Here is a 26,571-nt window from a genome sequence, read left to right on the forward strand (position 1 = left end):
CCACCAGACAAACAATTTTCTTTACACTAACAGTTAATTATGAGGGCATTAATCAACTTATTGAGTGATTGGAAATGTACAGAAATTTTTTTAGCAAATGTTTTGACACGACAATTTTGGAATACTCATTAACTCTGTGCGGCTTGCAAATCTATTTATCATTTGTTGAAGTGAGTTTTATTCTAGCTTAAATGTAGATATCCTTTTGTTGAAGATTAATAAATTATTATTTGGATGCATTACAAACAGAAGTAGCAAAAAGTCTTGAATTTTCTTCATTTGAAAGATTTAAAAAAAGTTTACCAATATTAAACCACGAAAAAAACGATTGCTCCTTAAATCCCCAGAACAAGAAGACAAATGAAAAAAAGAAAGAGCATATGATAATTGTCTGCCAAATAAGCTTTGGAGTTTGACTATTCAACAGGGGTCCATTATAGATTAATTCAGCTATCTCTATTATTCAGTATTTCCAAAATTAAAAAAAAATGAAAGAAAAGAACTGGAGCTCTTCACAATGTTCAGTGTATAGGAAAAACGTTATAATCAATTAAAATGATACAACTGTTTTGTAAAATTTCCTCACAAAACATTTTTTTTTTAATGTAAATTGTACAATTAAAAAAATTAAAACAATTTATACATTTCTTCGAATATTCTTACATTCCCTGGGGGATAACTGTCCAAAAGATCTTCTGCTCTTATAAACAATTTAAATCTCATCCATACTTCCCTACTATATCAAAAATTAAAGCTAACTTTATAAAGAGCCGATATTAAAGTTACGTAAGTGGTGTTTGATTCAAGAATTGGTTCAATTAGGATTGTTAATTCAGTATATTAAGGAAGCAGGGATAATGAAGATTAGGAGCAAAATTCAAAAAATAAAAGACCCTTTGAAATGCTAGGATATACAGGGAATTTGATTTAGAAAACCAAAATTTCCACATTTACATATATAAATACCACTGATTTGTCAAAATTTATTGGTTGTACTTCATATTTTACTATATGAATTTTTAAGAAAGGTGTAAATAAAATGAAATGAGTAATATTAATATAAGAGCAAACGTAGAAAACCTATCTGTTGTAAATGATACCGAAAAGAGGGGAAGCTTCGTATGCACTATGTCGACATACTAAAAAACGAAAAAGACTTTTTCTTGTCCACTCGCCCTCTTTAATTATTGTTTTGAATAACTAATAGCCGTTTTTGCTAAAAAATATTTTTTATAATCATCAAGCTCCTCCGATAAATTTTTGGTCATTGTATTAAACACTCAAAAAGAAATATGACTTAATAAATCCTTAAAATACACATAAAAACTTTCAAAACTTACAAGTAGTAGTCAATAATTGTTGTGGTGGCTTGACAAACCAGTGAAAAATCACTCGGATAATTAAATATGTGTGTAACCTGATTCGGTTTTATCCAACAAGGTCAAAAACCCAGATTAGATCTAGGTCAATTGTAATTCTTTAAACCCATGATTTGTTTTCTCTCCGTTTTGAAATTTAAGAAATAGCTTTGTGGAAGTATTTGTTTGTATCAAAATATTATTGACCTTCCATTTTTTCAAAGAAAGTACAATAAAATGTTTTGTAATTAAGGTACCTGGCTACAGTGAACCCCATTGTAAATTATTTTAAGAAAGCAAAGGAGCTATAAGTCAGAAGATTTCGTGAATGAAACTTACGCAACCATTCGTTCCAAATTGGGTTTATACTGATGGTAAGAAACATCCTTTCTAAACTTAAAATAAGGTAAAGCACCATTATTAACTCAAAAAATTTATACATAGTTATTTTATTTTATTTTTTTAAATTCTAGGTCATGCTTTCCATGGTATAAAATTAGCCATTACTTGAAGTATACATATCAAATTAATATATAGCCTTACTGAACTCAAACTCAAGTAACTCAAATTACATTGTAACTTAATTAAAGAATATTAGTTGCATAAATGTTCAAATAATTTATCTATCTACTCAACATCTCTATTAATTAATTAAATGGATTACTATTATACATATTTTTCTGCAATAAAGTATTTATTTACTTGGAACTAGTTGAGAATTAATCATGTCTCGTATAAAAGTGGTTTTAATTAATAAAAAGAATTTATTTTAAAATTATTTATAAATGATAATAAATAAAAAAATATGGTAAAACTTTTGTGGAGGCATTGCAAAATGATTAATCTCCTTTTGCTTGTAGAATATGAAAAAAAAGTTAACATAATATAGGCAAGGACTCTAGTGATATCAAAGTATAACTGAAGTTATTTACTGGTCAAATGATGAAAATTTAAATCTACAAATTGTGAATAATCCCTTTACACAATTTCAATTTTCAAGAGATGTAATAAATTAATTAGTTAAAAATACAAAATAAAACACAAATCTTTGGAGATGCATACTTTTTAAAAATATCTTTATTTTAAGGTAATTATGGAATATTTTTCTGTAACATAGGAATAAGATATAAGGGCCTAAAAAGAGTATCAAAATTGAAATAGATGGAGTTCTGAACAAGAAAAAGTATCAATAAAAACACTTTTATTAATCTTAGATTTATACTTGGGATTATTTAAGAGTACAAAATTAGTCTTAACGATAATAGTCCCAAATTACAATAATCGTAGATATTTCAGAATTCATACCATTTAGAGCGAACCTAAGATCCGTTTTGGATTTGCACTCAATGGTAAATTCGATTATTGGCTTCAATTTATTTGTTCAAAACTTTCCCCTCTAATTCATCCGTTCCACAATCAAAGTTAATTATTCTATTATAATATAAAATAATTTTTTGAAACGACGTATATTCAAAAATATTAAAATTTATATTTTTTCTCTTATGAAGTATGTAAATTCAAAAATGAATTATAGTCGTTAATTCATTTGTACAAAATTCCCTGCTCCCCCTAATTGTTCTCCTTGCTTATTCTACATCAAACATCGAGCATATCAGTCTGAAATTTAGGAAGTAGATGTAAAAAATTGCCAATAATGTTCCTATCTACTTTTTTTGGAACTCAAATCTCAATTCTCTCTTTCTCATTCTCTCTGTCTCTCCTCTCTTCTATTCTCCCTCTGTCTCATTCTACATCCCTTGTTAGAGTTTCTGAAACCATCACAGGCTGCTAGGTGGGAAAAGGAGGCTTTAAGTAAACTATTCAATTTATTATCTCTTCGAAGTGGTATATGCATTTTTCCCTTAAGCAGAGAGACACCCCTTAAAAAATTATTTTTATATCCCATGTCTAAAAGTAGAGATGGTGTTCTTGGAGAAATATAATTAATTTTTCTTCCTTTAAATACTTTTTGTTCATAATATGTCTCTTCCTGTTAAAATCTTTTCTTGTCTTTGTCAGTGAGAAAGAAATCAACTTTTTATTTTCTCCACTGTTTATTACAACTTACATTCTTCTTTCTCGGATAATCACTTTTTGAACCATTCGAAAATCTATCTATGAAATAAAAGTAACCCATGATTCAAATTTAAGTTTAAATTTAAGGAAATGTTTAGAGATCGAGTATTGAAAGATATTTTTACAAAAGTGAGGTTGCATTGTACTTTTTTAAAAATTTGCAAAAATTTTATTTATAAATAATGTGTTTATATTGTCAAACACAACAAAATTGAAACCAAAATAATTATTTTGCTGGAAATACTCACGCTCCAGAATACCCCAACATAGATTACAACAAACCTCAGAATCATCTGGATGACCGTTTATGGAATTAAAAAGCGAATTTTAAACTAAGGAGCGCTCTTTTAAAAGTCTTGGCAAAGTCGGAAACGAACAAGAAGAACAATGGCCATGATTATGTTATCAAAAATTGGCCAACTATAAATTCATCAATGGCGATTTGCAGTATGGCCTAGAAGATGAATGTGAGAGAGTTTAAACTCCGAAGAATCATTTCATTAAAGATGACCTGGGAACAAAATTGAGAGCATTGAATAAGAAACTTCAATGACAACTAAGGAGAATAAGTTTTCTGTTTTGCATCTTCATTAAAATGTGAGACCAGATATTAATCCTTTGGATAATTATATCTAGGCAGAGGTCGAGGGAGTTGCTGGCCACAATCCTCATGTATTTTTGAGATATTTGAAGTCCGCCATCAAGGCCACATGGGATGACTTGTAAGAAGACTTTATCCATAGTTGTTGTGCAGTCTCCAGGAAGAAGATATATGCCATCATTGATGGTAATAGAATATAAAATGTCGTTTTCAGTTACAACTCACTGGAAATAAACTTAATTTTGTTGTCACTGTCTTCAAGAACTAGTTCTTTAGAAAGTTTGAAAAAACAATATTCAGTGTGACGTATGAAGTATTATTGGTTCTGATGTGTAACATAAAATAAAACAACTCTTAATATCTTTGGAGATTATTAGTGATTCTTTATTATCGTATTATTAATGAGTAACTTTCTACATATTTTTCAAAAATAGGAAAAAGTAAGTATATGTAAGTTGCAAGCAAAAAGGGGCTTATTCCTATATTTACGTCACGTTACTTGCTTCCAAAAATGATTGTGTTACTTAATTTATGTATTTGTTGAAGAAGAAAAAAAATTCCAGGTCCTTTCTTATTATGTATAATACAAAAAAAAAAGAAAAAAAAAAAAGAAAATGAACGTAGATAGCCTCTACAAAAATGTACATACATACGTTTATATTTTGTCCTAAGACGTGAATTAAAGAAAAAAGAGGGAGGGGGGTATTGAGTGAATAAAAAATCACAAAAAATAAAAGTTTTAGAAAAAAAAAATGCTTCAATCCAATTTTTCTTTCACTCTTATTAGTTCTTATTATTATTTCAAATCCATTACGTACCCCTTCATCATAAAAATTTTGAGCACGTTTACTTTGTAAAAAAAAAAATACTAATAGAAGACGGGTAGGAGGGCAACTAAAAGAAAGTTTCTTATTGAATTACTATGGAATAATTAGGACTACATTCGTATATTTTTATTTCCTTTCTTTCTTTTATGAAAGCTAATGATGTATTTTATTTTTTTTACCAAAAAAAAAGAAAGAAAAAAAAAACGTGTTTGATGATGAATTGAGTTGACTTACAGCAAAGAATGTAGAAACTGTGGGCAAGAAAGGAAGAAGATTGTAGAACTGTTATTGAATTGTCTACAAATGATTTTTTTCCATAAAAATATCTAGAGTTCACTTATTCGTTGTTGTGTTTTGATTTACAAAATAGTATGTAAATGTGTATCATTTTATAAATTCAGGTACAAAAAATCATATTTATATATATATATATGAATTTAATAATATCTTATTATAATAATCGTGCAAAATGACAAAAAAAAATATGTGATCCTCAAAAAGAAAGTATGTTAAAAACTCTCTGTTGATTAACTTGTTTTTGAGTGTTTGGGGGAGGGGATTTTCACATTTTTATAAAATATTATAAAATACTAAAATATATATTTTTCTTATATTTTATTACATTCATTATGGAATTGGAAGAATTATTTATTTAATAATTATTATTATTTACATAGTTTTAATGAATTAAAATGGTTTTAATGAGTCCTGTTATTCAAAATATCTCACAAGTCAATTTTTGTTTGTTCCTTTTGAGTTAATAATATGTGAATAATAATTTATTTAAATAAAGCTGTGAAAGATAAATATTTCTAAAAAAATATTGAGTAAATCATGAAAATATTGCTTATTTTTTATTAGTATGTGTGTGGGTTTTTTTTCTTTTGTAAGGAAATTGAATTTTCTCACTTTGAAAAAATAATATTGCATCATTTACAATTGGATAATGTCTTTGCATCTAATATTATTAAAAATGTCTAACTATTTTACAGAAAAAAATATTATTAAGAAGTGAAGAACTATGAGTATATTTAATAAAATAAAGTGTTTATATAATTATGGCGTATTAATATTTGGACATATTGCTTAGAATTTATTATTACTGTGTTCAGTTTTTTTAAAAGTATTATATTAATGTTTAAGTATTATGTTTATAATTAAAAGTTAGGCTGAGCATTATTTATAATTTGAGGGCTTTCCAATCGCTTTCAAAACTTAATCACTACGTAAAATATGATAAAACAATTTATCATACTCTAAAAGGTTTTTATAATACAATATCTTGCTTTATTATTCCATACAAAATCACAGTTCATTTACCAATGACGTAAGGAATGGAAACTAACTATAAAATAATTTATAACTTTATTTTTGCTGTAGATACTTTATATCAGATAAATTCCAAAATGGCAGCCTCTATATACTTTAAATTTTACACGGAAGACTATTAAAAGTCCAAAAATGGTCCTTGGGGTACAAAATACATGGAAATCTATCGACATCCTTTTTTTCTCACTTAAGTCATAAATTTTTCGTCTTGTATATAAGTCCTTCATTCATTTTTAGATTCAATGATATATCTGCAATAAGTATTGCTTTTTTTATTTTTAAATTCAAATCTGTGATAAAATAATTGTTTTGATTATAATTTGTAATAAAGAAAATATGAAAAAAGGCAAATCTTTACTAAGATTTGTATATGAACATTTCATATATGTTACAAATAATATACTTTGTCCTTATTTTACTCTTATATATTATTATATTTAATAAAAGAAAAGTTAACTCATATGAGAGAAGAAAAATGTTGTTTATATTCCCGATATTTAGAGGTTCCATTGATGGTCAAATGCGTATTTTGAGTAATTGATTGGAATATATCATTAGAAAAAAAATGGTTTAACATTTTTGTGGCATAAAATATTAGAATCGGCAACGACAAAACGTTGCAGTCAAGGAGTGTGTCAAGAATTTCATTATTTGTCAACTTCCTGTTAGGAGTTCAAATCTTGAAATCAAATCAAGTCATGAGGATGAATTCCACAGTTATAATTTATTTTAACACCATTCAATGAAGTCTTACACATAATATGCCTTGATTAGAATCCAAAGGTTGTTAACTTATATCTTAATAACTGGTAACATGTAAATTATTGTACTTGCTTATGTACTTATAGTGTAAGTTAAAGCAAGTATTTTATTTGTTTATTCAAAAAAGTATTGCATAAATGTTTGGTAAACTAACGTTATGGATACAGAATTATTATCCAAATGGTCAATTATTTTTTTTACGAATTGATAAGGTTTTGTTAGCGATTGGAAACCCATATATTATGAAGAGTTAACTAAAAATAAATTTGCATCAATATTGTTCAATTATAAAAAAAGAAATTAAAAAGAAATTCGTTGATTAGAAAAAGCATATTATTATTGTTTAGTTTCTTTCACTCGTATCTATCACTACAAAAGTAAAATTCTCACTCTTATGAGTATCTACAGTACAGTACGATAAAAAAATCGTAAGAATGTATGTATTTACAGATAATTTCATCGTGCTATCATTGGGGGGAGAGGCCGCCTCTGCCACGACTATCATTGATGTTCCTCCTCCTGGAGGACCTCGAATACAAGCGGATTCACAGTGTTTGTTCAAATAGGATTTTAGAGCAAAAGTCTTATGACATCGAGAGCATTGAAAGTTTTTTGACGATGAATGTGTTTGCATGTGTGCTCTAAGATTTGATCGATCTGCAAATGACTTTTTACAAATGTTACAGGAATAGGGTTTTTGACCCGTATGAGAACGGAGATGACCCTGAAGGAGCCAGGGTCGAGAGAAAGCCTTACCGCAAACTTCACATTTATGACTCAAATTATGAGTTAAAATATGCATTGAGAGTGCTGGCATGGATACGTACATCTTTCCACATAGGTGGCACTTTTTAGCATTTGAAGAATCAAGGCTACGATGTGTCTGCTTATGTCTGGAGAGATTCGAACTGGTTGCATAGTTTTTCCCACACTCTGAGCAAGTATATTTGGATTTGTCTTTTTCAGGAATATTTGGATCTTTACTCTTTTTGGTTCTTCCATCAATTATGGACAATTTTGGCTCAGAGGTCGTCGTAGATTTCAAATCTTCAATGGTATTGCTTGTCACGTTTTCGCTTATGTTTATGTTTTGATTATTATTCAGTGGTTCTATTGGGGGAGTGATTGGATATTCCCTCTTATTTGGAAGCTCCCTAGGCGAACCTGTGATGTATATTAAGGTAGTGTAGTGGTGTTCGTCAGGAGTTGGCGGAGTAGGAGGGTGTACAGGCTGATGTATTTGTTGAGGTCCGGGTAATGGAGGAAGGGAGCGTGAGAGCTCCAAAAGGTCGTGAGCTGCATCTGTTTCCTCCTTTGTTCTCACTCTATTAGTAATAGATGGAGGGATTACTGGAGGTGGCGATAAAATCACAGGAGGCCTTTGATTCTCTTCAACTGGAACACCTGAAAATTAAAAAAAAAGAATGATTAGTATCGATATTTTTTTATTAGCCAAATTTTTCATTTTTCAAAAAGAAATATTCAAAAAATCTATTTTGTAAACACACTTTGAATATCACTTTAGAATATTTTCAAAACTAACATAACATAGAATAAGTTATTGGTAGTTTGTTATTGTATATAAAAAGTACAAAAGTCTACCTTTTAATGAAAAAAAGTTTGTACATACGGGCTGATTAAATACAAGCCAATCAATACTTACACATTAAGCGTGTGAAACACAATTTTTCCCTTTTAAGTAACTATATATTCAACTAATTAGGTACTATTGCCATTTTTAAATCATTGAAATGGTTGATAGTAATAGATAAGAATAAACATTTAGGACGAAAAAACATCAACCATAACAGGGACATTAATACTATTATGCCCTACTTTTGCACCCTACCTATTTCTGAGTACAAGAGAGAATTAACTGACACACCTAAATATAAATATATAACTAAAAAAAAAGTATAAAAAATGTTTAGGTAGCTATTAAAGAAAGTTTGGCTATGCATATTTGTTCATTAAGATACTTTAAATGTATTTGTGTGTAAATATTTTACTCAGTGAATTAATTATAAAATTATTTTTTCCAAATATAATAGATGGCATTACAAAAATGTACATGTTGATTCAATTTCCAAGGGGTTTCTATTGCCATTGATAGCAATGATTGCTTTGTCAGTCCAATGTATTAAATTTGCATAAAAAAATTCAACTAATATATTATTTTTGCTAACAAAATATTTATGATATTAATTACTAGGAATATGAATATTTCGTATATTGCAATGATTATAAAAATAATGAATTAAAGAATGTTAAAAAATGCCGTAGCTATAAGATACTATATATCTTCTGACAGAAAACAAAATAAAGTTTTAAAAATACTTAAGCGCGTAAATGATTTCTCTAATGGACAATATGAAATGTGCTTTTTGTATTTCAAAATAGTTATATTTAAATTCTTCAAAAAATAAAATCTAATTATAAAGCAATCACTAGTCCGCAGCACAGAAAAAAAAATGCTGAGGAATCGTTTGAGAAGCTAAAACTAAAAGTTTTCTATGGAATTGTTGTAGAATTGTGGATATACATTGCAACAATTCCTGTGTATGATACAGAGTGGGATTTTCCTTTCTCTAATAGCTACTCGTATCAAATGTAACAAAAATTCATGGTAACTAAGCTTTTATTCTTCCCAATATTTTTCAAATTGTCAGGTTTACCATTTCATTTTTTTGATTATTTTATTTTGATATACTTCTAGGTCATGTTTTATACAACTCTAACTCTAAACTATAGTACTTCCTGCCCGCTGATAGGTAACAATTTTCAAAATAGAGATAACTCATTATTAAGAAAACTCCTTTTCTACTATTATTTTCCGCTAACCACAAATTAGAAAATATTCACATCACAACTTATCACAAATCAAAGTTGCTTGTTTTGCTTACTTGAAGAAATAAATAATCAAAATTAAAAAAAATCATATTAATGATGCTTTAATTTACTATATGAATAAATATGAGTAATGCAGGAATATTTCAAATTTAGTACAGTACTTAATAAAAAGATGGTTAATAACGTCACTGGCTAGGAGAACAAAATTGATTTCAGATAGTTTCTTAATTTAGAAATAATATTTGCTTCAAAATACTATCAATATTCTATTTTCGAATCATCTATAAATAATTACTAATTTAGATAAGACCATATTAAAGCCGTAAATATTCCATTATCAAAACTTAGCTTTTTATTTTGTTCGTTATATTATGTATAATTTGTTAAATGAAATACATTTTGTAAAGGGTTTTTTACTTCAGTAAGTCAAAACATGTATTGTATTTTACATACCATAGCTTTACTACTAGAGGTTGCCGACTTCTAAAAACACCAATAGTAAAAACATTTCACTTTTTTTATATTGAATACGCAAAAATTTTCATTTATTGTATATCACTATCTTTTTTTACCAAAAAGAAATACAAAAGGCCAAAAATCCGATGTACTTAGTCAATTTTTCCAAATAAACTGAAATATTATATACAAAAAAAGTGAATAATTGATTATCAGATTGGAGCATCCAAAATTATTTTTAGTGTATTTTTATACGAGTATCTCAATGCCTTGAGATCCGATTACAGGTCGTGACTTAGTTCCAAAGGGGATACAATAAATAAATAATTTAATGTAGTATTTCTAAACTTTTATTTATTTTTAATCATTCAAAATCGGTTTATAAATTGAAATGTTATAATCAGTTATAAATTAAATTAATTTTATTTGGATACACTCCCTACTCTCATGAAAAAATGTATGCCATTGGAAAACTGAAAAGTGTTTTTTTAATCCATACTTTGAAAGCTGGCATCTTTCTTTTTTAATTTTTGAGTGAATGAAGAACATCGAAAAGGGGAAAAGTACGTGTGCTCATTAATGAGAGAGTGTAGCACCTATGATTTATTGGGCAGGTATATGTAAAAGTAATTTTTGGTATCATATTAGAATTGAAGATCGACGTTGGTGAAATTCTTGGTTATGCCTATGCTAGATACTGATTAAGATTTTTATTTACTTCCTTTCTATCTTTGCAGCTTGCATATTATCAAATGAAATGGCATGACAGCTAAGTTGTTATCCTTCCAAACATTGATCAAATTGTTAGGATTAGACTATAATGCTTTGTCTATTTTTACTACATAACGAAATAATTTAGAATTGATAGCTCTAACATAATAGAGGCGTGAATTGTAGAAAAATCAACAAGTTACAAAAATATTCATTATGTTTCGTGTTAAAGAAATATTGGTATAATTTACAGTAATAATTATTTTCAAATAATATACAATAAATATACATTGTTATCAAACTATTAAATTGGAATTGGGTATGCGTAGGTACTTAAATTTGTTTTTCTTGTGTAATTTATTAACATAACTTCGTGCAATAAATTAGGTCGGAGAAAAATTATTTCTGTATATTTTCCTTTATTTCAAAGCTTTATAAGAATTGTTACAATTATACGATTAAAGACAAGTATGCTCCATTCTACTCAATGACGTGTCGCTAACGAGAATCCAACTTTGTAATACCTTTCTTGTTGACCAAATTTGTATCCCTTAGCGGGTTAGCCATACATAGGAATAGGTAGTAGTCATTTGGTGTCAGGACTGGACTTTAGGGTTGATGCATAATAACTTCCAGTCCGTGCTCACGGAGCTTCTGGCAGATCATCAAATATGTTTACAGTCAGGTGGTATCTTGATGAAAGACGATTCTTCTAAGACTTTAGTTTCTTTATATTGTCCGTATTCTAAAACGGTTTTTTGATCAATGTTTAGCTTCCGAAAATGACAGTCTGTCCATGATTTTACAACTTTTTGGACAACAGGCATGTCAGGGTGTAATGCATCATTTACCAGTACTACTGGATATTTTCTTAGTTACATTTGACGCGTTTTTCCCTTTCTGCAAGTAAAAATGTAAAATATGGGGATTTTTTTATAAGACCTCCATACCCCACGGACGATAATTCATAAATAAATTGGCCTAGCGCAATATTGTCCCAAAAGTGTTTATAGTATACACTCACATCTTTAGAATGTTTCATCGTAAGATCCAATGTGACTGAGAATAAACAATATAAAGTTAGTTAAACAAAGAGGGGGAGATACGAAATGACTTTTCCTTCAACATTTTAAATCAAGTTAGACAATTTTTACTAAGTAATATTTAATTTTATTTCTGCAAAAGATAATACAAAATAATTAAGCTCCAACGTAATATTAAGGAACCTTGATGGGTTGAACCTTGAACTTTATGCAATAGATACATATCAAAAATAGAAGAAGAAAAAATCAATCAAAAGCAAAAAAGAAACCATTAGTGTATGTGTGTGTGTTTTCCATTCTAAAGGTCTGTATTAAGAAGAAACCTTTGTTGTAAAAACCTGCATTATGATTAATCAAACTATTTTTGTACTTTTTATTGTTATTGTCATAAGATACTATCATAAAAATACTTTATATGCTCCTGAAAAAAAAAATACATATAGGGCAATAAATAGCTAAATACTGGTATTTAGTGATATATGGCTATTATAATCTATAGTAGAGCAAAAAAACACTATATTCTTTTTTTAAATATGGAATTTTTTAGAAACTAAATTAAATTATTAACTTATTTCAACGGCACTACAACCTTTCCTTCAAAAAGAGAGATACATTAATTGCTGAAATTATATGAACACTTGTCTTATTGAAATAAATACAGAGGGGCTACAGGATGCGCGAATTAGTAACCAGATACTTCAGCTGGCACAAAAGGTCTACAAAGGCACAATGGTTTTTTTTCTTACAATAACAGATTTATAACTTGATTGATATTGCAGAAACTTCATCAAAAGAAATTATATTTAACTCCACTGACACTTTTTATAATACACATTTGCACTCAATAATAAGTTTCTAACCTAACAAAGATACCAGAGATCTGATTTTTTCTTTTTCTTCATAATCTCATTGTTACCTTACATTTTTTACCCACTCAATTTCCCCATTTCTGTAACCCGTCGTTATGGTACTTGCGTTTAACTCTGCAAAATAATTGTTCACGAGACCCTTTTTGTTATTTCTCAATTACTCCAAATTGGATTGACTTTGATGCAACAATTTTTAACAACAAAGAAAAAAAATTATCCACGTCTGCTATTTTTTAAATCTGTTTAAATGTTAGACACTTAAATGCGAATATTTAATGACAGCTAAATACTCAATTTGTCTATTTCCACAAAAACAATAACATCAACTCACACACATACTGTTATATAACACCTGCGCTTAAAAAATGACAGAAACTTTGGTAAGTAACTAACAATAGATGCTAGCTTTTATTTTCGATACCATTAATATTCAAGTTGAGGTGGAAAATTTTCCCAATCCCCTATGTATGTCATACAACACATTTCGATTTATTTAGCAAATAAAGCGTAAAGAAACTAAAAAAAAAATCAATATCCATAAGGTGGCAGAAATTTACAAAGGTTCCGTAATTTAAAAGTAAGCGTTCAAAGTATGAATAAGCAACGAAAGGTGGTGCCACTATCCACTGTCATATATATACAAACTACTAATAAGTAAATAATAATCGTACCCGATAATATCTTTCTCTCCAATTGTCGAACTATTCGTTCAAAGTGGTAAGGATATGTTAACAACTTAACAAAGTATAATTTGTTTTAAGCAAATCAACACCTAAAATACTAATTGGAAGAAATGAGAAGACAAATTGAGAGCTACCTAAATAATTAAATGAAAGTTTTGATGTTTTCAGGATACCATTATGATACTTTAAATAAATTCAATGCATGAAAAATAATTATTTTAAAAAGGAATCGGAAAAAATGTCTTTTGAACATTTTGTATTACCAAGATTTATTTTTCTAATTTGTATAAAAGTCTAAAAAATATTTAGTTTTATATAATTGGTTCTACTATCGAAATGTTGACCTAGTTTAATGTTCATAAAACTATGTCAAAAAACATCCTTTGATAATATTATAAATGTACCGCTTTTAGATATAGGTAACTTTTTTTACCACCACTGTATACATACTTAAATATTTATAATATAAACATGAAATACTTTATGTTGTATATACATAAAAATCAACTGTTGATCGATTATAATATATATATATATAAACACATAACGTTTATACTTAAAATTCTTAAAAGTTCAACTTCAATCTCAATTTAGTCGTTGATACCGTAATAAGGTAATTTTGCGTGATGTCATTTTTTTAAAGTCATCTATGTTGAGCATTGCTTTTTTGAAAGACTGCAGCTTCGTTGTTCTAACAATCGATGATTCCTTCAAAAAACATTTTATCTAAAAGCAAATCTTGTCCTTTGTATTTATTTGATGATTATGTCATTATGTTAACCTCAGAGGTCTATAAATGGTTGACTCAGGATTATAAGTATTTAAAAAATGACAATATCAATAATATAAAGAAATAAATAAGTCACATGATGTGTATAGCGTCATTCAGATAAAAGTTCTTGTCTAAAATTGTTTTTATAAATCATCCGTGTAGGAGTGAGGAATCATGAATTATTATTATTACAGCACAATATCTGGGTTTTTTTTTTTGTAATTTATCTTTTATTTTTCATTATATCTCAAGTCTTATAACGTATAAAAATAATTTCGAGAAAAAAATATAATCAATTTTAGAAAGATCCTTTACCAGTTATATGCTTAATTAATTTTATTCAAAGAGTTAGTATTTTCAAGTTTCATTATAATTTGGTGAAAGGAAATTTAAATGTCATTAATTTCCTTTTCTTAAATTTTTCCGGAAATTCGTCTATTTTATTTAATCCTTCACTCCTTGCTTTTCAATTTTAATGAGAGTACTTCCCTGAATTGTTGATCTATGTATAAACGTTTTGCAGGTTCTACGATGTTTTACTCCAAGAACTTTCAGACGCCGTCATATATATATTATATCAAAATATATTTTTTGCGCATATAATTTAACAAGCTACAAATTTAAGATCTCATACAAATTGAAGGAAACTTATGGAATTCTTGATAATAAGAGCTGCTTCTAAAAAGTGCCTTACTCAGTAATATCAACACCTATATTTTGTTATTATGATCAAATTAATATAATTGACTTTTAAGAAGAATGTCAATTTTTTTCTATTGATATTTTATCGAATTCAGAAAAAACCATACATACATAAATAAAGTATTTTTAATCAAAAAAACATTGTACCTAAAAACAATAATTTATTATCCTTCATATATGTCTTTCAATGCGAAAAATTAACATAACCATTTCACTTTCTCTCTTTTCTTCAAATATATACCAGAAAAAACCTAAAATTTTTGGATTATAAAGATCCTATTTAAGATTGACTAAGGTAAAAACAATTACGGAAACATCTTTTCTATTTAAGAATATAAAAAGTTGAAATTTTGTTGACTTGTGAAATTGATGAACTTGCATAGAAAAATTGTAAAAAATATGATAATCACTAAATATAAAAAATATATATAAAAATTTGTCTCGGGGTTGAATAAACACCTTATGGAAGTAATGGAGGAATAAATCTTTCAGATTTGTTCAATAATTTTATAAACATATCCAAAATATGTCTCCAATAAAGCATACACTTTTACCGGTGAATATACGTATAACCTGTGATGTCTTTGAAAAAAATCTTTACATATATTTCTATATATGTGCCTATGTGTATAGATATATCTATTTGTATTAAAAAACTTTGAAAAAATACAAGTTTTTACTACTATAAATATACCTAAATACTAACATATGTCTATATGTGAGTATTTTTAAAAAGAAGTTTCCTTATTTTTCAAATATACTTATCTTTCTACTTACTTGTGTATATATACACAATATTTCCTATATCGAAGTTATATCATCAATATAGGTTAAAAAAGTTTGCTTGTTCATAAAATAAATTATTCTTGAATTTCTTTCAGATACTTTTTTTCTTTTTTGTCAATTGTAAAATAAAAGTAAATTGAATTTTTGATTTTAAAAATTCCTAATATTGGATCTTGTTTTCATGGCAAAAGGTTTGTAGATAAAAAACAAATGAATTTTTAAATAATTAGATATGAGTGTATCGATGGTACTATGAAGGTTTTTTTACTAGGAATATTATTCAAAAAGTTAATTTCAGTTATAAATAAACACAAATCTAAACTCATAGATATTTAAAGAATGGTATAATTACTTGTAGTGAATATAAATTTTACATATGATGTAAATTTGTTAAAGCTGATATAAAGCTTTTTTTTATTCAGGTTCAAGAAAATGGATGAAGTACTCTCGTGTATTTAGGAAGGTGCAAATATATTACGAAGAATTAATACCTTTACCTTAGATTAAAAATTTAGCTCCATAGCTTTATTTTTTTGTATAAGACACTTATATCAATAAATAATATGTTATTACATCGTTATAAATTTTTATTTCGAATTGGTATAGAATAGATGCACATCAGACATTGGGATAAGTCGGCTACAAGATGTCAAGTTTCAAGGCAACCCATAGGCAAAGCATGATAATCTATACCATAACGGTAATTTAATATATACTCATGCAAGATAAATATATTTAAAACATCAGCATGTAATAAATAATATTTTTATAAGAATTTATATTTGCTCATATTTTGATCTTTATCCATTTTCATGGAATTTTAGAAGCTTTAATATTAAATAAAAAAATTTTTATAGTTGGTGGTATCCAGAAGAAAATAATAGTCCTCACGATCTTTCATTCTGTAATTTAAAAATTATATTGTAAAATATTTTCATAATTTTTTGGTTATTTCCGGAAGACAGTAGTGAATGTTGTCATTCATATTTAGAGGTGTAACACTTACAAATAATCTATGACGTCATCGTCAGCTTATTTTTTATAAAGTGTCAAGTGAGAATGACGTCATAGATTACTTGTAAATTAATAATTTCACATTATAAATAAATATCGGGATGGAAGCTTCGACCTAGGGGTTCGGCAAAATAAAGTTTTGACAGGAGACTTACAGGCTTGATCCAACAACAATTCAACTTCTAATACTAATTAATTAATAATGAAATCTATAAAAATATTTAGTTGTCTAATTATCCTACTTTTTTTACTCCTCATCCATTTTGAAGAAAATTAATTGTGAAAAGTCTTTAGCATCTATGTATTTATTTGATTTAACTCAAAATCACTCATTGTCATTAATACTCAGTAGTATTTGATACAAGTGTTCATTTGATACGTATTTAATAAAGTCCTTGAATAAATTTCCATCAATATTTTTAGGGAAGTTATCCATTTTATTTGATAAAAATGCCAAATTTAAACTCCAAAATTTGTGTCAGTTTTAATTGTAATAAATTTTGTAATTTTGTCAATAAAAATACTCTTTTTTTGGAAAGATATGAACAACAACATTGTGTGTTTGCTCAAAAACAATTTTTGGATAATAATCAATATAATCAAATTTATAGAAATTTCCAATTTGTTTTTGTTTTTTACTTCAGAAATATAATCGAGCCACTATTTCATTATCGCTATAGTTTAGAATTTTGATTTGTTTATGAAACTTTTTTTAGCTTGTCTTAAAATTATAAACGTAATGATTAGTAATATAATTGGATTACTATTAGTGAGAAATGAAAATGTAATCCAGAATCAATTTTATAAAAAAATTATAAAGTTATTCTTTTGTAATTTATAAAAAGCCTCATTTAAAAACTAAGTTATTCCAAATTATTTAATAGTTGCTGAAATAATAACATTTTAGAGACTATTAACTAATACTTGCACCATCACTGTCTCATAAAGTACCCAATATAAAAAAAAACCAGTGTGTAATAATGGACTATATTCCCCCCCCCCTATTTCCTAACATTAAATCAAATACATGTAATTGAAAACAAATGTGATTGTTATTGATAAGGGTAAAAGTTCGTATTTGAGATCAAATCATGTTTCTTGATGGAACCATAAGGTAGAATTATTATAAATACATTTTTACACTTTCGCTTAATTTGTTTGATTGATATTTTATCCAAGTATTTTTATTTAATTGTATATTAATACAAATTATATGAAACAGCTGTTCGAATCAGGGTTGTTATTTTTATTGTTATTAAACAATATGAGTAGTCAAGTAAGTATGTGCTACAATATAGGACAAAATAATTAAGTAGGAGATATATTTTTATTAGAAGTAAAGTAATTACAGTTGAGTTCAGGGGAAATCATAGAGCAATAAATGTTTTAAGCTTTCGTAAAAATGAGTTATTACAGCCATAAATTAATCACCCTGTTATTTTGAAATATTTTTTAGCTTTCGAGCTATTATAGGTTTTGTTCTAACATCATTTTAATATGCTATATTTCTCTGTTGAATTCAAGGAATACGTTTTGAGCCTTGGGAAGGGTGGTCAGTCATTGTGAAAGATTGTCAAACAACTTTAGTTGTTCAAAGCTGCTATATAAACAATTCTGTCACTATGCCATCAATTTGTAACTGTGCTAAATCTTCCAAACTAAAAGGGAAGGGAACTTTTTTACACAAATTGAAGAGTATCATATGTAGAAAAGATCTCTCTTAATCCAAGATTGACAAAGAAAGACGTCATTGATAGATTGTAGACAGAAAATTTTCATAATTTTAGGAGATTGTAAGTAAAGTATTGTATCGGTCTGGGATCCAAAGTACATTTTGATCGGAAAAAAATCACTAAAATTGTTTTTGGAATTTACCTGCTAATTTATCTAATAGAATGTATCATTGAAAGACTTCACTTTGTAGTCTGTTAAGACCGAAAAAACAACTTTTTGATGCTAATATTATTTTTTGTATAAACAAAATAGAAAAACATTCTAACGAATACTGTTTCAACCGTGATATATATCGAACTTAAGGGTTAATAATTATCCCGAATCATTGGTGCATTAGTCTATGCGCAACATGAAAGCAACAATATATTGGATGTTTGTATTAAGGCACCCGACAAAATTATATGGGATTACACATAAATGAACGTTATAGAAGGACTTAGATCCTAAGAACATATAAATATTACCCTGAGCATATCTAATTCGAAATCTGATTGGAGTAATCAAATTTTTATCTTATTAAAAAAAAAAAAAAAAGGACAGTTTTTTAATCAGATTAACAATTCACATCAGTGTGAATCGATCTTGAGTCTATAGTAGAAATATATGTCAAGACTTGAAACGTTGATAACGATAATGATTTATGGTAGTTATACAGTCAAAATATCGTCCTACATAGTATTAACTCAATCGTAAGTTTTATTCTTGTTGTTGAAATCATCTGTTTATTTTAAAAAATATGTAAAAATTTAGGTTAATACCTTGAATGAAAATTTTCTTGCCTTATTTTTTGTTTTTTATTTATTAAACCTATCGGAGAAAATAAATTTGCATTGTCTTTGCAATACATTGATGCAATGAGGTTTAAGCGTGCCGTCATTGTCCGTTGAATCAACTGTATGTATTTATTCTTCTGGATTTTTTTTACTCTAAAGTTTGAAAGCCTTTATATTATACGAGAATTGAGGAAACATGACTTACAAAATTCCTCGGTAGTTGGGGAAATTTTGCTTCAAAATTAGAGTAGATAACCAATTGTTCAACGCAATAGTCGTACCGACACATCACAATATATTCCACTTTATAAAAAATACTTATTTTCATACTATAAGGGAATAATGAATAGAGATCTCAAATTTGGTGGAATCCTAGCAAACATAAAGAAAACATATAAAATGTTAAAAAATATGATATTTTAAAACGACAATCTATCTGCTTATTATATTTATATCTTCAAAATAGCAAATTTTAGTAGGTTCCTCAATAATTTTGTGTTTTTCTTTGCCGGGATTCCAACAATTTTCAGTCTTTCATTATGAATTTGTAATTGAAAGAAAAAGTTTTTTGTGATATATATTAAATAATCCTTATGTGTATGTCGTACACATACGATATCGTAACCAGGGAATTTACATTTACACATAAAAGTATAACTACAATTAATAAATTGCCAACTTACAAAATTTAGAAGTATTGATCTCTTGGCTAGAATTTCTATATTTAGACAACTGTACCTACTATATAATATTTTTAACGTATCTTTTCTTAACCATAAAAAATGAAACTATAAAAAAATTTAAAAAGATGAAAAAATGAATAAATATACCCAAATAAAACCATAAAATAAATGTTAGATATTAATCATTCTTCATGATACAAGAGGAAAAATTAAGATGTAAGCTACAATAATTTACTTGTATTACTTATTTTCTTTTTCTTTTTATGGGGCAAATAAGTTAAAGAGAGCCATAAAAATAAATTACTCTAGAATAAAAGTATATAAATATGAGTATAAGAACAAATATGAACATCTCGCAATATAATTTTGGCAAAAAGAAGAAACAACAAAATAATAATATATAACTTGGTTACGTGTCCAAAGTTAGAAACGTAAAGATTAAAAACTTTAACATCATGTTCAAAATTAAATAAGGTTTTAGATTTTCTTTTTACATATGCAGTGAGTTATAATGTTGAATTAAAATTAAGCAGAGGATAACTGTACAGTTTATTTTATTTCATAATAAATATAAATAGGGCTGCTTTTAAGGACATAAATTTGTAACTTATAAGTTTTGTATTACAACTTCTCTGCTAAAATTTAGAAAGCTAAGAATTTTGAGTATAGATTAAATTCTGACTTAATGTGTGGCCCAGATATTTTATTGCTTATCAAATCTATCAACCTCTAATCTACTTATTGTATTTTTGCTACTTTAAGTGCAATTTAAGGCGCCTCCAAACGATGCATGGGAATTATTAATTGATCGAAACTGACAATAGTTCGTGGAATAATGCAAATGTTATCACGTTTATAATGTTATGTATAATAAAATCAATGTTGTTATTTCACTTTAAAATCTAAATGATTCAGCTATATTTTTTGTGATCTATAGTGAACTAATGACATTCAAAATAGTTATTGTTAAAACTCAAGTTTATTAAAGTAAATTATTTTAAAGTAATTCCCTTTATGGTCAATAATATACAATATATGCAATGTCCATTGCAATGGAAAATTTTGTAAAAACAGGTTTTTTTACTTTAATATCTTGCAGATTAAATAATACATTTTCTTCCTATCAACTTTGTAAGGTAAGGTCTTACAGTAGTGCCCAAGTAGTACTTTAGTAGTACTAAAAACTACATTTACTTATGCAAAACCTTTTATGAGTGTTCCTGTTATAATTTCTTGATAAGTGATATGTCAGCACAAAATAACCATAATTAGTACAAAAATCAAGTAAAAATGAGTGTGTATTGTATTTTGTTTCTCATTTGAGAGCACTGCAAATTACTTAGAAACGTCGCTAAAATTCGCAATAGAAATGAAAGAAAAACAATAATTTAAATTATATTTAAAAGTCAATTCGAGCCAAAAAAGTATGATTATTAAAGTGAAGGCTGTAGAACAGAACTAGGAAATCTTTTTTTTTTTTTTTTTTTTTTTTTTTTTTTTATCAAGTTCCGTAAACACATTATAAAATGATTTTAAGAAAACGGTGGATTAGTCAATAATAGAAAATATATAATTCAAAAAAAATCTGGAGTAATCCATGATTAGAACTTGTAATGAACCGTTTCGTTTGACGGCTACTTGGATTTGGTGTTTAGCAATTTTTTTATTTCTACCTCCAACGTTGTCTGTGGAACTTTTATATGCGATTGATAATTCATTTGGTACCCTATTTTAGCAAAGACATCCTGAAATTCGTTCCCAGTGCTGCAATCAGGACCTCTTACCCATGCTATACTTATGTGTCGCATTGAAATTCTATTTTGTTCTAAAATACATTGTTGTTGTGCTGTGAAGGACCCTCTTTTGCTTTCTAAGCATTCAATAACTGCCATACTGTCATTTTGAAAAATGACAGAGGATTTGAGGTATTCATCCATATTTAAGGGACGTATTACTTGATAAATACATTCCAACTCAGCCTGAAAAACATTATTAAACCAACTCAGATTTCGGCATCCGTCGAAAAAATCATTATCTCCAATGGAAATGAACCCTACATAATTAACTTTGTCCTTAATCTTCGAGCCATCTATGAAAACATTCAGTCAATGCAAATCCAAGAGTGTCTTTTTTTTATAAATTCAAACGGAGGTACAGAATAAGCTCTATGAAATGGCTTTTCTTTGGGAACACTAAATTTGCTGAGACATACTCTTAATTTTATTTTATATTATGGTTTATGTGGTAGGAAAATGGTACTCAATTTAGTAATACCATAAGTATCGCTCCACTTTTCGCATCAACCTAATTTTTTCTTTATAAAAGGGATATCTTTAATAATGAATAAAAGATCGTTGTATATATAATCTTGATACATTCCCCATAATTATTTTAACCTGCCTATATGAAAATCTTGTAGAGCTTGAAATTCAGTGGCACCAACATTTTTTATAAACTTTTTTATTGAAGCATTTAATTAAAACATTGAAAAAACGACAATAATTATTTACCATCATGTAAATATAATGTGTAGAACAAATATGTACAAAGAAATATTTTATTATTTTAATTTAAAAACTTAAATCTCAAAATAATTAATATTTAAATTAAATATATTTATATTTTTGAAATGTTTTTACAAGCAATTAAGGGACGTATGTAATTTCAAAATATTATTAATTTCAAACTAAACGAACATATTATTTATTATTTTTCATTTAATAATATTGGGGATGTCATAAAACCTTTTAAGAATGACAAAATTTGGCCAATGTGGCCATGAACAAAAAACACAAAAAAAACAAGCCAGAATGATTTTAGAAAAATGGACTTTAAATTATATTTGTATTCTTCAACAAAGTATTAAAAATTTATATTTTAAAATTATTCTAATTAATTTGTTATAGGTGCATTGCATTATTAAATTGCATTTAAGTTATTCATTAATATAAATGAGTGTGACAAAAAATATATAAAATATATTAAAAAAACCAAAAAATCTCAAATATTGAATTTTTTTCAAAATTTTGAATTGTAATTCTTCTTACTAACAAACAAAACTTTCCAAAAAATCTTTTTTAGGGGGAATGTTTGGAAAAAAATTGATTCCAATCGCTTAATATGTATTTACCTTAATAATTAAAACTTTATCATGTATGTATTGGAAAACTAATCAAATTATAATATATATAATATTCCGGAATATGTCTCCAAAACATTTCTCAAATTAAGTTGTTCTATATTCATAATCCATAAACGTTAATTTTTAATTTGGGTTAAAATCATAATTTTTGAGTTCACCATCGAGTAAAGTTCATGTTGTGATAATATATAGATTTTTTGAGTTTTTAATAATTCTTACATGTGTATTATGTTGACATAAAAATAATATTCGACAAAAATAATGAATAGAATCAAATCCTAATTAATTTTTTTACTTCATATATACATACCTACAAGCCAATAAAAAATAAACATATTTGAGTCACTATTAATTATTAATTGAAACCTTTAGTATGAATTAAGATAAAAAAGAATTTTGAATATAGTTTGAAATCTATTTGATATCAAGACTTATATTAGACCTGATATAGCCTTTTAAATAACATATGTCAAATTTCTTTTATTTTAATTCGACTATTAACTTTAACCTGTGAGAGTCTAATTTGGGATAGCTTCAAAGGATTAATAAGATTAATTAAAAATTAACGATAATGTATTGTGCAATGAATATTATTCCAGACTGATTTTGAGAAAAATCGTGCTAACTTGCTATTTTGTAGACTACATCATTTGGTTTCTTCTGTTTAATACATCAAACCTTCAAATAATATTTTTGTAATATTAGATATTTTGCAAATTAGTACGTAAATGTTTCAACTATAATTATACTTTAATTGAACGAATATTGTATTCGTTCTTTTGTCTTTATATTTTATATCTTACTAATTTTTGTTTTTTCCTCCTAATATTTAATTATATTGCTTTGCTTCAATTATAGACTATTTTGCCTGTTAAATAATCTTCTATTAAGAAGTTGAAATAAATTATAAAAAAATGCAAATTGGATTGGAACAAAATTGGGAAAAGTGCAACAAGTTCATTGAAAATACCAATTGGAGTTACATATTTGTAAAAAATCTGAGAAGGGTAACTTTCTTATAAAAACTGAGGCTTCAGGAAGGAATATTCACAGTTCTGTTATATGGAACTCAAATCCATATCATCAACGATCAATCGAATTCATTTAAGAAAAATTACTTATTCATCATTTTGTGACACTCCTTTTAAGTTCAGTTTCAAATATACACATATAGACAAATCTACATATATACTTAATTATACTATGATCAAAAGATATCTACCAGCATCTTTTTGACTCATTTCCAATACTTACACATATGTGTACATATTTTTTAACTACCTAATGAGTATTGTTATGTATACAATTAGATAGGTGGACTTATTTGCATTTATATTAAATATGAGATAGACAGTAAATATATTGATGGGCTTTTCTTATCAAAATTATATTCATACTGTTAAATTAATACGGAACTCAACTCATAATTTTAATGACGGCTGTTCAAATCAGCTCTAGTACTACCCCCCTTCTTTCCTCCCCTATTTAGTGAGCTACATATACTTACGTAAAGAGCAAAGCATTATATGCTATGTACTAGGATCGCTTTTACAGTTATATGACCGCGTTGTTTAGACTTCTATTGATACTTAGTTGTACAAATACTTTTTTATGTTATGTATTTAATTGATACGTATAACATATAGTTAATAGGTTTACCAGCGTTTTAATACCAGTAAATATATATCAATCATATACCTTTTTAAAACTCACCATAGATATTTAGCAAGATATATGATGGATTTGTGTATTGAAATATTTTTTAAGCTATTTTTAAGATCCTGCGAAGACCTTATTATCAAAAATACTAGATTGAGTTGACATATCGTCTCCAAAATCTGATATTTGTTTATGCTAGCTGTCATGAAAGCTTTATACCAATTTTTTTTTTTTTTCTTCGAATATTATTCAAAAGTATGCAAAAACTTGGCAAATACACTCAATTTTGGCTTTCAAAACTCAACACACCACACAAAAATGCGTTATAAAGACAAAAATAAAGTGTAGTTAAATTTTGTAACAATGTTTATTTTACCATACGACAAATCCAAAGAAAGTTTGTTCACAGAACTGTTACATGGATTATAGTAGACTAATACTATTGATGTTGAAATGGTCTAAATCAGGTCACACGTCATTTTTTTATAGAACATGATAGTTGAAGTATAAAGATCTGAAGGTTGGCTTGCTTTATTTTGACAATAAAATTAACATATTTAAGGTTATTTTATATAACGGTTCCTAGCTAACTTTTATTTCCTAGCAATAAAAAAGTACTCACATACCGGTCCAACTCGACGATTTCAATTATTTAAATTCCATTTTCGACCTCCATATTACCAGAACATAATTTTTGGAACCCCTTTTTACCTGTTGCAGTTGTTCCATAAACAGAACAAATTTTCTTGTCCTTTTCCTTTTCTTTTTCACCTTGGTTGTAGTCATAAAGAAGAATGTATCAAATTTGCTCTTTTTACTTCCATTTTGGAACGCTATAACACAGAACCGGCTTCACAAAACACAAAACCATAAACTTACTTCTTTTAAAGTGTCCGCTTAACCTTTAAGCATACTTTCAGCAATTCTTTTTGGATGGAATGTATAAATCGTAATATATAGCTTAATAAATACATCTGGCGAAAAGCATTCAGAAATATTTACTTAATTTAATATAGCAAATGCAAAAAAATATATTTATATTATTGGTAGAAAAGAAAACAGTTCAGACCTAGTATCAAAATGATTGATTTCAATATTGGACCATTTTTGGACATTCATACGGAATTTCAAAACTGATGAAATCTTTAAAAAAAAAGTATTTGATGGATTTACTTAGTTTGTTTGTTACAACCATCAGGTCCAATGATTATTGCCCCTCCCCTCATTTTTTTTCTTTATTTCTTTATTGACACAAATTTACTATAGATAATACATATACATGTATGTATATCTAACGTAAAACAAATAATAACATTATTTCTTTTTATAGATAAATAAAAAGAGAAAATAAATAAGAGTCAGAAGTAAACAAAGGAAAAGAGATGGCAAGGAAATGTCTTTGGATGTCAACATTTCAAGATAAATATAGTAAGTAATGTATTAACAAATATTATTATTGTTATTATCATTAACGTTCTTTCTTTATTAGAAACGGATGTTGATAATTTTATATTCTATTTATTTGTGGGCATTGGAAATGAATCTTACTTTACATTTTTTGCCTTTATTGCTGGAACATATATAAATATATTTTTTTCTGTTATTACTTGAGTCTTAGAATAAAGGAAATTTCCAGCAAAATATGATACTATTATCATGAGAAATAGTAGGTCCTCTTATTTTCTTTTAAAAAAATATAGGCATACATTGTTACTGCTTAAATTTGAAACAATATCAGTAG

The 26,571-nt window shown here is 27.0% G+C and overlaps 1 protein-coding gene across 1 annotated transcript in view; it reads right to left on the bottom strand.

The window, feature by feature from the left end:
* Positions 1–5,735: 5,735 nt before the first annotated feature.
* The window catches only part of LOC121118816 (uncharacterized), an 83,183-nt gene continuing 62,347 nt past the window's right edge, over positions 5,736–26,571 (bottom strand). Inside the window, exon 2 of the mRNA XM_040713408.2 lies at positions 5,736–8,357. Within this exon, the coding sequence (XP_040569342.1) occupies positions 7,297–8,357 (1,061 nt within the window). The 3' untranslated portion in view covers positions 5,736–7,296. The remainder of the gene's footprint in view (positions 8,358–26,571) is intronic.

Source organism: Lepeophtheirus salmonis, chromosome 5 (assembly GCF_016086655.4).
Source record: "Lepeophtheirus salmonis chromosome 5, UVic_Lsal_1.4, whole genome shotgun sequence".
Classification (NCBI taxonomy): domain Eukaryota; kingdom Metazoa; phylum Arthropoda; class Copepoda; order Siphonostomatoida; family Caligidae; genus Lepeophtheirus; species Lepeophtheirus salmonis.